The 14,402-nt window shown below is 38.3% G+C and overlaps 1 protein-coding gene across 8 annotated transcripts in view; it reads right to left on the bottom strand.

Moving 5' to 3' along the window:
* Positions 1-14,313, bottom strand: part of ANAPC10 (anaphase promoting complex subunit 10) — a 160,863-nt gene extending 146,550 nt beyond the window's left edge. For 6 of the 8 annotated variants that reach the window (XM_085222141.1, XM_085222140.1, XM_085222143.1 and 3 more), the window contains exons 1-4: positions 14,021-14,312; positions 12,633-12,749; positions 11,549-11,639; positions 10,685-10,805 (exon numbers count right to left, since the gene is read on the bottom strand). In XM_085222141.1, the coding sequence (XP_085078267.1) occupies positions 10,685-10,805; positions 11,549-11,639; positions 12,633-12,747 (327 nt within the window). In that variant the 5' untranslated portion in view covers positions 12,748-12,749; positions 14,021-14,312. Of the gene's footprint in view, positions 1-10,684; positions 10,806-11,548; positions 11,640-12,632; positions 12,750-14,020 lie in introns of all 8 variants that reach the window. The other 2 variants (XM_085222139.1, XM_003205418.5) reach the window with 2 other exon arrangements.
* Between the last annotated feature and the right edge of the window lie 89 nt (positions 14,314-14,402).

Genomic DNA, 14,402 nt, shown 5'->3' on the forward strand with positions numbered 1-14,402 from the left:
TTACCAGGGCCTCCAGCAACATGCCAAAGCAGAGAGATTAAAAACTAATGAGAAAAATGTTGCTATAAACTACAGTTTTTAAGGGCATAGTGTTACAAGTGTCATGCAAGGTACAGTTAAAACAAATGCTAATCAACTGAAAGAGTACATCTGATCCATTATCACAAAGACATTCTACCTGCGCCCAGGCATCCAAACCCAGACTCAGATGAAATGTCAGATGTGCTTGTACTGTTTTAAAATGCCAACTAGCTAACACATTTCCTTTAAGAATGGTAAAATAAAGGGGGGAAAAAAAAAGGGTATTAAAGCATTGAAGTAGGGAAATGACATTTCAGCCTTTTCTGTCACACCATCTATGCCCTCACCCACTCACCTTATTCCCATATTGCCTTCTAACAATGCTGAAATGTAGCTGAAGATAATAAAGCTCCATCTCAATTGAACATTTATACTACTGAAACCAAGTATCTTTTCACCTTATTTTTAAGCTCTAAAGCATTAATTATCACCAGCAAAAAAGTATCTAGTGAGACTGCATTGGTAAAATGCAATTACAAATCCCTACTACTTTTGAAAAACCATTGACCAACAAATCTCCCAGCATGCTCTCCAAATACAGAACCGTCATTCCACCAGGAACTTTCAGTAAAAAAAAAAAAAAGGCCACGTGACCAGCAGACACTGGTGTTCACACAGGCATAGTGCAGCAACACAACCCAGAAGGCCATTTTTCAGGGTTTTTTTGGATTGTGCCCTGGAGGTGCTAGCACAATGGAATTTCAGTACCATAACTGCCTCTTTATCTGTGTGCCAGCCTTAAAAATAACAGGTAAAAAAAAAATACACATAAAACAAACATTCTCTATTTTAAATTTCATGAATCACAAAATAAGTTTCTTTTAATTCACTAGTTCAAACAGCGTAATTTATAACCATGACACAAATAGAGAAGAAGCACAAAAGGGAAAATGCAGAAATAACATAACGTTCCCAAGGTTCAGTTTACAAGGACCTCACACAAAGTTTTTGCTGTTTTTTTTTTTTCTTTTTGCAACTCCTACTAGAAACAGTATTATTTGCTACAAATGCAGTAGCTGCCAAAAGCTATGATCCATCTAAAGCAAACATGTTTAAGATGGAAATAGAGTGTTAATGCTGAAGAAAGACAGAATTGAGTATACAAGTTTTTTTTTTTATTATTTAAAGTGCTGAAGCAACTGCAGTACAGTGTAAAGTTTGTTTTGCTCAGCTTTCTGAGCAAAAACCCATTGCGTTTGCAGATAAGCACTGAAATTATAGCGGTACATTAAGACAATAACAGAAGTAATCAAATTTCAAGCTTTCTAATTAAACCTTTTTTTTCCCTGCAGAAGGTTATTGGGAATTCAACACTAGCCATGGTTCACATGATAGAACAATGGGAAAATTTTCCGAATGGTTGAACGCTAACCCTGACAAGTGTGGAGAGCCAACTACAATACATTATATGGTAGCATAACCTGCCACCCACGTTGCTGAGAGAACAGCTTTCAAACACATGCACCACGCTGTAAAACCACTAAATCCCTTATTACAAGTTGTCCCTTAGTTAAGGTGAAATACACTATCCCCCTCTTTTACAAGTTTGGGTTTTTTAAAATTTGCATCTCTGAAGTTTATTTAGCAGTTCACCAGGCTGTTTTTCAGACTTCCCTGCCAATGCCATCTTTCCCGTTTTGTTTTCTAAGCTTTTTTTTTTTTATAGCACACATGAGAAATTTCACTTACACTTGCTTTGCTTTTTTATCCTACTTCCACCTGTGTTAAATTACCTACCTTTTTAAGTAAATGTTAGGTAGACCATTAATTCATTTATGGAGGCTTAGTGCAAAACTTTTGTTGTTTTTGGTTTTTTTATTCTGATACATGACTCACTGGTGAAAAGAAAAACTGGTTCCACCATACTTTTCATTGCAAGACTAGGTATTCTCTTATTTACTGTGGTTCTTTTCCACTGTTAAGCTACTCAAATATATTCTAAAGACAAACTGCCACATTACAGTCAGTTACAGACACTGACATTTATAAGTCAAATATTACTGTAGAACAACAAACACACTCCACCCTCATTACAACATGCTGCGGTTACTAGCCAGAGATCTTTGCCTTTTCTGAAAAAGGGTACATGATAAAGGCAGGCCAGCAAAACAAATTAGACAAATCAGACTACAGTTACAGTAGAAGTAATAGCAATTGTTAGAAAATATAATTTTGAATAGGGAAAGCGAACAACATCCTGATTTTAGCAATGCATTTAATCTCGTGAAAAAGATCCCTAAAAACATTAGCATACTAAACTTTCTTACTTTATGATGCCTTCCTCCATATCACCACCAACACCCCCCCAAATATCTCCACTCCCCTGCAAGTCTCCTGTTTGAATCATTGCATTCCAAGATAGTTAGAGGATATGCACAGTTTCTTCAGGGGTTTTCAGCTGCAGCTTTGCTGGCAATAGGAATTTTATTTGCAAGTGTTTCTATTCTACTGACAAGGTCAATTAGTCCAAGGAACTATTGGTTGTTCTGTCTGATAGCTCAGTGTATTTATTCAAGCAAGCACTTTTATAACCCACAATTGAATGCAGACAGTTACCCTTGTAAACACACTGTCCACAGGGATTTTCACTACATTTGGAGCACATAAAAGAAAAACATGCCTTTCTTCCCTCAGCCTGATAGCCTCCAAGTTTGATTACAGCTTGAATTTCAGGGAATGAGGGAAAGAGGGATGGGCTACTGTTTTTATATGTATATGATCTATTGTACTTAAATATACATATCTGTACCAACCCCTATGATCTAAAGAACACAGACATTTCATTTATCTCTCTGGGATCTCCAATCATTTGGTAGCACAAAGAGATTGCTCTACTCAAGCATTGAAAAGAAAAAAAGTAAAAGTTGCTGTTTAAAAGAAACAGAGACACTATATGTAGCATGAAGGGTTAAAGACCACATAAAATGCTTTCACAAAAGCCACCAGCACAACAGAAGGTCTAAGTACTATGTGTGTGGGGGGGAGCAAATCAGTTTCAGAAGTAGATAGAGGAAAAAGGAATGAGCACTACTCAGCTTTAACTAGAACTTCTGTAGGTCAGCAGCACAGCCAATTTTACTGCCAAGAAAGCTAGTCTTAGTACACTGCTCTTCACCAGTCTAGTTTTTTCTGAACAAATTCTTCAGGGATTTTTAGATAATAAAAGGCTAGCTGTCTGATGGATAAGTGGCATTTTATTTTGCGGCTGTATCCTACCAGTTTTCAAGTTACATACATTTTAACTACAAAAAATGAAAAGCCTAGTCAAATAATTTGCCAACTCCATGGAACAAAAGACAACCATAGAGACTATCAGTAAGGAAATAGGGATTCCATAAAGCAATCAACAGGGAATAACAGATATTAAGAGTAGAAATACAGTGTATATTTCTACTTCATCCACGTTAAAAGCTTTGCTGAAAAAAAAAAAGTACTGAAATAAGTTAAGTGAGATAACAAAGGCCTTACTGAAGTTAATAAACAAGTGAGATCAAAAGGTGTTAAGGATTGGAACAGGTAGTGTTTTACTTTGGGATAGAAGGAGGAACCATTTCCGTAAGCACGTATGGTGCTTTACCTCAAGACTTTTCTAAGTAGACAAGTTATACCAGTGAAAACCAGACAATTCTAGACAGAACTACTTGATTTGAACAAAACTATCAGGCCTACACAAACAATCCGGTCCCACTGAACACCACAATTACAAGTCTCAGACAGGTAAAAAAAATCCAGATACTAGAAATGAGCTTACGTAAAGGCACACATTCACATGAAAACAGAAGTATCAGAAGATCTTCAGCCTGGCTACTTTGTAGATGTAATCCTGTAACACAATAGAAAGCCATGACAACAGAGTAGCAAAGTCCTAGGTTACAGCAAGTGAGGATAAGCTCAAATGAGGCAACTGTGGAAAAGAAACAAAGAATCTGCTTACCCATGGAAGGCCTCAGGTACTCAGGAATCTCCAAGAGAGCTTTGCCTCCACTGCCAACCCTTACATGAGGTCTAGAAAGGGGTGGATTGTGGCCCCTCCACCCCTTCTGCTCAGTCAGGTATATTGAATGCACCTGAGCTCCCTTGGGATGGCCCTGCCTTCCCACCAGGTGCTCCATCTCTACTTCAGGCCATGATTTAGCATTTCTGCTACACTAGTGTAAGAAGAAATACAAAGTGTCTTCAGAGAGTCTGATAAAGCACTTCTCATTGCTATGTTAGGAAGTGGTTGAAGAGGGTTGAAGGGTTCAGACTCCTGATGCTACGCTACAGTTTCATCTACATCTACTTGTTGCCATAGAAGCCACGCTGCACCCCGGAATCCCACCTCATACCTCAGTTCCTCCTTACAGCTCCCAAGTATCACTCAGGGTAAGAAGGACAATCTGATGTAGACTTGAACTTGAAATATTGGTTTAACAGCATACAGAATTTGCACAGATGACAAACAAATCACTTAGCATTAGTCATTTTGTAGGAAAGCTATCATATTTATTAAGAAGTAATGTCATCCTATATACTTCAAAAGTATTCATGAAGTTTAAATTTGCAGCCTCTGTTTCACTCAAAGTCATAATTATATCACCTCAATTTCCTTATTTTTTAATGTTAACTGTAAAAATTATTAATTTAGAAAGTTCATGTATTTGGCTCTCACTACAACCTGCTCCCATCTGCCAGAGGAAGAACTAAAATGATACACTGGAGAACAATCAGTCTCTGAAAAACTCCTTCATCACATCAGTGTGTAAGTTTCCTTACACACAACTTGTAACTGGAGTAAAGCTCTCTACACCAGAAAAAAATATATAGTTAAAACATCTAGATAACAAGCATTTTAAGAATTTCCTTCAAATCCTCCTACAACAGCTTCACGAACAGAACAATTTAAATCAAACACACTACGAAACAGGTACAACAGTGCATACCAGTGATGTTAATTAAATCAGTAAGTTACCTTGCCTTTTCTCATTGCAATGGCATAGAGAGAAAAGCTTATTCACTTTTGTATGTAAAAAAAAAAAAAAAAAATCACATGCATTTCCTAATTCCTCTTCCATGATGAAACTTAGATCGAATAATCATGACCAACGTTGTAATCCCAGATGCTTTCAGTTGCTAGCCTCAAATTCCCCTGAGAAAAGCTCTGTGCTTCATCAAGTTCCTCAGTTCCATCGAGCTGTTGTCACTTTCTTTGACATTGCTTTTCCTCTGCTTCAGAAGTTAAACTGACAGTATTAAAAATACAAGGCTTCTTTAACATACCTTTCCCTAATCGAGTCCCTTTATAGGAAGGAAAAGGTGCCTTCAGAAAGATTCGATTTTGAATACTGGGACACAACACAAGAAAAAAAGATCTTTATGCAGCATACAACATAGTAGAACAGTTTAGGTTTTTTCTTTTGTTTTTCAATTTACAGGATCCAATAGAAGAGGTTTCTCTCAGGATGCCATTTCAAAGCAAGGAAAGATAAAAATGCTGCAGCGTGTGGGCCAACAAAAACCAGCCCCCACACCATATCTATTTCTAGATGATAGTGCTAATGTGGATCTCCCTGTACACACGTCTCACATGCACAGAATGTTATTCTAGTAACTGCATTTCTCATGATTCCATGGGAAACTTTCCCAATTTACTATTTCAGGACATCCAAAGCAAAACAACTCCCATTCTTGCCTTAATTTCCGAAGTTTAACACATATACTAGTTGGCTTCCCAAAGCACAAGAATGATGAGCAGGTCATATCTCTACAGATATGTGCAGGGAGCAGTGGTGTTACTCATCTGCCTTTCTTCAGTAAACCAAGTTTCCTGTGAACATCCCAGACTGGCAAAACGGCCTCTCTGTTGAAATGCAGGAACAGCATGTAGCAGTTGCATCAATTGTAAATCATTCTGTTTCCTGAATTTGACCCTTCCCCTTGGCATCCATTCTAAGACTTGAGGAAAAAAAATAAAATAATGATACCAGTGGATCATTTTACTCCCCTGCTTTGCAAATTTCCAGTACTGATAAATTTTATATGCAAGTAACAGATAATTTATGGCATGCTGGCGAAGCAAATCCATACTCAATTACCAAAACAGCAAGATAAAAAAGAAAAAGCTAGTTTGATGATCTCATCTACAGAACATCCTAGAGATATACAAGACAGACCACATTCTAAATGCTATCAAACTGGAACTCATCCTTTCTTAGCATCAGGTTTATTTTGTAGAACGCTAATTGAATATTTTATATGATAATCTGAACTCAAGAAATAACTGGGGGGTTAGCACTGCATCTTTTCTTATACTTAAGAACATGAAAGAAGGGTTTCTAGCTGAAGTACATGAAGCTTAGTCAGGAGGCTAAATCAATTATCAGCTCAGATCTTCAGAGTAAGGTCATTTAAAATGCATCCTAGACATCTCATCAGAAACTCAAAAGTAATAAACTTTCTTAATCCATTAGCTTACAACAATACTGCATTAAGTTCACCTCTCCTTGTTTGTCAGTATCTACTCTCACCTCACATACAGAAAACAGATCAGCAGCTGCTAAGTCTCAGAAATCCACCCTCCCCAGTACAGTCAGTGGACACTCTAGTGTAGAGATATTACAGTAGAGCCTAAATTTCCCTAACTGTCATTAAGCAAAGCTCCCTCAGTTTGGGCATTTCTTTTCCTGAGTGACAATACTTCGCAGTAACGCAGAGTCTCTTAATTCAGCACAGAAGTGTCCCTGTCCGTGGTGCTCAGCCTAGATACCACTGCACAACAGATATGGCTATGCTTGCTATGGGTCTGGAGCAAGAGGCTACAAAACAAGAATCAAAACCGAAAGGGTGAGAAAACCTGACAACAAAATATTCAACAAGTAGTAGCCACACTGCCTAGCAAAAAGCTGAAGACCCACACTTGCCAGCAAAGATAGCAAGGTAACAGGAATTTCATCCGAGTCTTCAAAATCATCTCTGTAACTGAGTCCTGATAAAACCGTTAAGACTGACTCTGTTCAAAGAAAAACAAACATACAGAGTTCAAGCAGACCTCTACACAGCAAGTTCTAATACTTTTATTATTCTTTGATGCAAGTTCTGCTAGTTAGGACTGCCAGCAACAAACTATCTTCCCACCCAAGAGCTTTCAATCACTGATCAGCAATGGAACACTGTATCTACAAGGGTTGTTAACTACACTAGTTACCCTGCTTCAGCATTAACAGTTTCCAAAGCAGGCAAATAGCAAACACTTTGCTTACTGAGGTTTCGCAAAGCCACGATGTTATCCATGTGCAGACTACCCCTAGTGCATCAAGCACACTCGGTCTGCAGCTTTTCTCCAGTGAAGTATTTCTGGTTATTCCCTTTCAAACCTGAACATCAATACAGCTTGCCTAGTACGTGAATTATTACTACCTTCACGCAGTTATAAAAGCACACCCATTTAAAAGCCAAGCATACAGAGCAATGCCATACACTGGCAATGTTTTGGTCCCATCACAAATTGTTTTGCTTTCCCTGAACCACATGAACTAGTAAACGAAGAACACATCTTCCAAATAAGAAATCCAACCAAGTCCAACAAATATGCTGGAAGAGAACTCCTAATAGAATTTGAATAGGCAAACGATATATTTCCCGTTTCATCTCTAGTTACTGACAAGACATGAACACTACATTTGACTGCTGAGTCCTCTATAAGGCACAGCAGAATAGACAACTTTGTCTCCTTTGTAGGAGTTCTGCCTCTAGAAGAAATACAAATTTGGGGACCAAACGCTAGCATCTTCTCAAATCTAAAACAATCTTATGATAAGATGTACTTCTGATCACCTCAATGCTTTGAGACACATACAAAGGCAATTAGCAACAGAAGTATGATATGAAGACTAGTGGTCTTCTGCAACAAATTTTTTGCTCACTTCCTTTACAGCAAGTTATTTCCATGTGACCAAGTGTATTAAGTTCTCATACGCTTCAGTCTAGATGCTGTTTAAAACAGGCTACTGTGTCCATACGAAATAATCTGTACCATTATGAAGGAGAACTGAGGCACAAAGTGAGATAACATTTGCTCTCTAAACAGACATCTTACTGCACACCTCTCAGCTGTAGCTCCTCCAGCTGAGCAAGAAGTCAATACTGTCAGATTGCAAGAGCTGTTCTCACCCACAGGATGAGTGACAAATAACTTATTAGTATTTATTGAAATACTAATTTCATTATGAATTCCAAAATAAGACTTTTTTTTTTTTTTTTTTTTTTACAAGCCTTGACTACAATCTAAAGCTCATGGTATATTATAGATAAAACTTGGACATTGCACTGTATCAAAAAATAGACCATTGGGGAAAAAAATAGCATGGAAGCATCACAGGACTTTCATTAGACATTGAGCTGGGCAAGAATCCATGGAAAAATATAACATTTAGTTGAATTCAGAACCCAGTTAATCAGTTCTGAAGCCACGGGCATAATCATTATGTAATTAAGTATATTTCTCTCAAGAGTTCATCAGTTCACACTGCTTTAATAATCTGTGTGGTCAGGGAGGCTGAGGAAAATAAGTTGTTTCAGGATTGAAAATTTAGAAATACATTTTGAATATCATACAGATCAGCAAATATGAACACCAGTGGCAACATTTAACATCAGAGTGCCCAGAGAATCAATCACGGGCATTTTACAGCATCAAAGTATTGCAACTCATCAGTAAGCAGCTTGACCACATTTTCTTCAGTTTTGAAGATTAAACACACAAATTTGTTATGCATAAGAATTGCTGCTCTCATGCAATACATTACAGTCACATTACTTTAGAATAAATGTTACTACAAACATTTCACAGACAAGTGCCTTCTTTCTTAAATTAAATACACTATGTATGTAACCTTGTGTTTAAGAAGGAAAAAACTGCGTATTTCCTGAGAAACCACAGAAGATTACTATGCTTATAACCAACAGCACAAGCTCAAAGTTCTTCTGGAAATCCATCTTACTATTTATATAGATCTTTAACACATATACCCTCAACAGTCCAAGTTCACCACTTTATAAGAAACTGACATTCTTGAGATATATGCAGAATGCTATAGTAAATGTTATAAAAGAGCAACCATTTAAATTATTGGTAAAGTTGACTACAGATGCAAAAATCAGAAACTGATCAGTAGGGACAACAATGACATCTAGTGGACACTCACAAAACAGACTCAGACTAGCAAGGAAAAGGAACCTGGTTTTAGTGTTCAATGAGGTGAAACAAATTGCTAAGTTGTAATAAAGAGGAAAAGACAGAACATGCTGTTGGATGAAAGCTTCTGGTGTACTGATGAATTTCTTAGCAGAACATTTGAAAAGAGTTCAAGTTTCTTCCATTTAAGATCCAGCATAAGTGTTGTGCTGTTCTTTCAAGTTTTGGACAACTAATCTGAATTTAAAAAAAATCAAGAGTGGAACACAGTACAGGCACACACGTTTACTAAGCTTCCTACTCCCCCTATATCTACAACATTTAAACAAGAACAGTGTGAGTAGAACTGAGAAGATAGAAAAATGAAAGGGAAACAATAAAAAGCAAAGTCCAACTTCAGACCACTATAAAAACATTTCTTTCATTTCTTTTCCAGTCATTGCTCATCCTTCTCTTATTGTGATATCTAACACGTATGGGATTTAAGATAAACCTTCCCAACATGCAACCCTGTAGCAGCTGAGGACCAAAGATGAGGAAGCTGAGAAACGAGGTTACCATAATGAAGAATTATCCAATGTATCAACTCACAAGTAACTCAATTAGTTTACCTTGCAAGCTACTACAAAGCTAAGATCTGCTTTTAGTGCTTGCCAAAAGTCAGTACATAAACAAAACTAAGTCATTCAAGCATCTCAAATCCCATCACAGTGGTTCTTCCAAAGAATCTTTATTCTGGCTAGAGGTGCCATCATAAACAATACTGGTTCAATTGTTACATTCTTCTAACATGTCCTATTGAAAATGACAAGCATCAAATAAACACAGCTATTGAAGTGGACATTCAACTGTTCATCATATCACCAAGGCTGAAATACTGTATCCATTTGAGTGCTGAATGACTGCCCACTATAATTATCACATGCCATACACACAATACTTGTGACATACAGAGCCATAACTGAAGTTCATAGTTTTCAATTCCGATCCCAGACAAGATTCAATAGTCAAATAATCCTTCCACAAAAGTAACTTAAATTCATGACTGTTTTCCTCCTCCCCTTCCCTCCCTTTAAAGCCTAAACTTGTAAGTGCTTGCTTTATTTTCTTTCAACTTTTTTTTGTTTATACCATGCATAGGGCTTTCAGATGCTTCATATCTACCAATTCTAAACAGTTCTGTTCTGAAGACCCCATTCTATAATCAATTACAGGATCCACATAGCAAGCCTGTTACAACCATGTTGGTAATCGAAACCTGAAAAAGCAGCCCAAACAGCTTATAAAAAAAAGAAAAATACTGAAATAAATCCAGACACTTTACCCCTCCAAGAACAATGACATTTCACCGCAAACAACATTTTTGCCACAACAAATGTACTAAGGAAAGGGAGCTATTTTAAGGTAAAGGACAAAATATTATTGACCTACCCGGATTTCCTGGAGATTATGAAAATTATTTCCCACTCTGACAGAGATTTTGCTTGGAGTGTAGCTTTCATCAGACTTGTAGTCTGCATAGATACATAATGTCTTCACAGTTGTTTTTCTTCTGCAAGAAACAACAGAAGTGTGTAAGCATCCCAAAGAAAGACATTCAGGAAGAGTCTGTCGCTGTAACACAGTATGAAGGTCTACCATTAATAAGAACCTTACTGTTAAAGCAACAGGTGTGTTTGTACATGGAGTAATGCACACATTAGAACTGCACCAGTGTCTTCTGTCTGTCTTCATCAAGGTCACCATACAAAGAATTACAACAAAAGGGCAAGATGCCAAATGAGTACTTTTATGTGATGAAGCATATGCTTGGTTTACCAAACATGGGCTCTACTGCTATAACAAAATCTGACTCTGCATTTTAAGAGTTTGGTTAAAAGAGTGAAAACATCCTAAAGCCAATCTTGTCAATCACAGCAAAATAGAAAAACGAAAGGTTTTTCAGGTCATCAGCTGCTAAATGCAGGACTGGTTTAAAAGCAGACAACTATCCTTCAAATTACACTCAATGACGGAAAAAATTAATCAAATGTGACCTTATATAGCTAAATGTGAAACTGCTACAAACGGTCTACTACTAACGATTCCTTTTCGTTGCTCATTTAGGAATTTAACAGCCATAACGCCATTTCAAATACTCATCTTTAGAAGTCATTTTTAACTGGCCTTTTGCCAGTTAGGTCATACAGGATTACTTCAGGAGCCCCTGCACTTCCAGGACTCCGGTCCTGGCAAATAGACATCAACACCAACTTATACAAAATGGTCTACGTCATAAAGAGACATTTTTATTACCTAAATTGGATGTTCACCAAATGAGGCTGTGATCCATCCGACTGCCAGTAAGTTTCTAGATTATCATCTCGTAACTGATCCACCCCAAATCCTAGGAAAAAGTGAACGTGACAGTCTTGAATATTCTTGTTATTTGTGATGCCTACATCACAATTTTATTTTATTTTATTTTACAGCAGTTACAAATAGAAAGATGTATTCTCAACTTTAAGGAAATATTTCCAACTACTCAATTTGTACTCAGGACAACAGTAGAACAAGAGTCTTCCAAGAAAAGCTCAGTACTAGAGTGCCATCACATGATCTCCTATTGAGGTCTGCAGGGTTTTTAATCATTCAACATATTGTCAAATTCCAAATGGCAGGAACTAATTCATAACAAATGCAAGAACAGTGCTTAAGAGTTCCATGTGTCTACATATTCTATAACCAAACTGCTGAACTAAATGAAGATCACTAAGAGACCATTCCACTACTAGAAAACTTCAGCAGTAGTATTTTCTTCACAAGTTGCTTCTTGAAATATTTTTACGAGCCAATGCTGTAACATTTAAAGAAAAAATAATAAGAATAATTTTTTCTATTCTTTCATTATCCTTCTATTAATCACATCATTTTAACAATTGCTCACACAACCTACAGTTTTAATTCAGCAGTCTTAGTTCTACCTGCAATAAAAAAATTCCTTTATTCTACTGAAGTAACTGAGTAATAAAATATTTTTTCTCCAAAGATGCCAGGATACCAGACCAACAGAGTTCAGCCTGAGCGCAACATTATGACAACGTAATCGTTGACTCTAGGGTGCAGGAAGATAATAGATCAGTACCCAACAGATATTCCTGGAATAGCAACTTAATCACTCCGAGTACAAAGAACATAGATTTTCAGATTTGTAGAGGGTACAGTTATAACTTCCAAATGCCTCAAGCATTAACTAGGCCAAAATTACTAACAGTGCCATTTCCCTATATATCAGATGTGTTGTTTTAAGTTGTATTGACAATTACTCATTAAAACATACAGTGTTACACTAAATAACAAAATTTATATTTAATTCTTACATCAGTTGTTGTGATTTTACCTGGTTTACAAGATGAAAGTGACCAGACTGCTTGTGAGCCTATTTCTCTTACAGTACCCGTCCTCTCTAACTGCTTTGGATCTGCACCAGGTGGTGTCTTGTTTGGGGTAGTCATTTCTAATTAAGAAAATAAAGTTAGTTACATTTTTAGCACAATAAAAAAAACACAAGGACTGTATTTGTTCATATAGAAGTATTAACCTTGCGACCTCACATTTGTATAAATGATACACTCTAAAGGCTACTGTAGACATAAATCACACTAATACATACAGTTCCACACAGATGCAAAAATCTGCACCTCAATTTGATGTGCACCAAAAACATTCCTAAGGTATTTTACTTACGTCACTCTTTCCACACATACTGAGTTAGTTTCAGGTTTGGGGGTTTTTTTGCTGTTGTTGTTTGTCTGGTGGTTTTCTTTTAAAGAAATGAAAATAATCCCTGTTGATTTCTATGTTAGCGCTACAACTCCACTTAAATGGAAGTGGGGAAGGGAAGACATCTTAATCTGCACATTCAGAAACCAGAGCAAGTCTGTCCTCCCAAAGATACTTCTTCAAAACATGATAGTTTAAACAAATCGTGTAGTCTTTAATTTAGTAGAGGTTCACTATTGCCACACGCCTCCAAAGACATTTACCCTCAACTTCCCTTTACCTGCAATCACTGAGCTGTGACTTGCACTGCCCAAGTAATAACATTCACTTTCACACCTCCACTACTCCCATACACAGATCAGACACCATTCTCCATATCATACAGAGCACCTTTACTACCCCCTGCAAAATGCCTTAAAAGCCTTGTGTTTACTAAAAAAAGGATTCCAAACAAATCAGCTCTGTGCAAGCAATTACAATAAAAGTCTAGAATTAAAGTACTGAAGAGTCAGGGAAGCAGACACAAACTCTAATCCTTTACTCACAAAGAAAGTGAAGTCAAGGAAAAGTCTTTCAGTACCCAGCTAGACACCAAATAAGATGCTGGGTTCATTCAGTGCCCACGTAGTGCAGAGCTGGGTCACTGCACAGCTAACACAGGTCAGCAAGAAAGCCAACATTAGCTATATAAGACTAATCCCCAAGCTTAAAACTCTTTGTGGGACACTAGAGATCCGAGTTCTGTAATGTGTACTTGTCTGCACTAATGATTTGCTATCACTCCTTCTTCCCCCCCTTTTTTATTTTCTTGTAGATAGTTATAGTTAAGACAGCTTCAAGGCTTTTTGTTTGTTTCATTTTGTAACTGACTCAGACGAGAGACCGCAGACCCGACAGCCAGGCGCACCTGGCTCCCCAGCAGCCCGAACACCCCGCGGAACGCCCCGCCAAGCAGCCCGCGCGCCCCCCGAATAGAAAAGCCCAACCGAGGAACCGCAACCGCACCTGAGCCTCAGCACCGCAGGAGCAGAAGGGAGCGGGAGGCGGCATACGGGGCCGTCACCTCCGGTAGCGAGCCGGCTCCGACCGTTCAAAGGCCGCGCAAGCGCAAAGCTGCAAGCGGCGTGCGAAAGCGGTTTAAATACGGGGGCGGAAAACAGGTGCCCGCGTGCAGCCGGTGGGGAGAGGCGGCGCGCGTGGCCCGCACCAGGACGGAGCTGAGGGAGCCGGGCTCCCTTACCACCGGGAGCGCGGGCACTGCGCTTACGTCAGGCGCCGCTACAGCCGGCGTCACTCGGTGATGACGCCATCAACGGGCGCGTCGCCGCGCCCCTTCCCTCCCGCAAGCGCCGCTCTGTCCCTGCCCCTCTCCCGTCCTTCCTCTCCT

This window comes from Meleagris gallopavo, chromosome 4 (assembly GCF_905368555.1).
Source record: "Meleagris gallopavo chromosome 4, MGAL_WU_HG_1.1, whole genome shotgun sequence".
Lineage (NCBI taxonomy): Eukaryota > Metazoa > Chordata > Aves > Galliformes > Phasianidae > Meleagris > Meleagris gallopavo.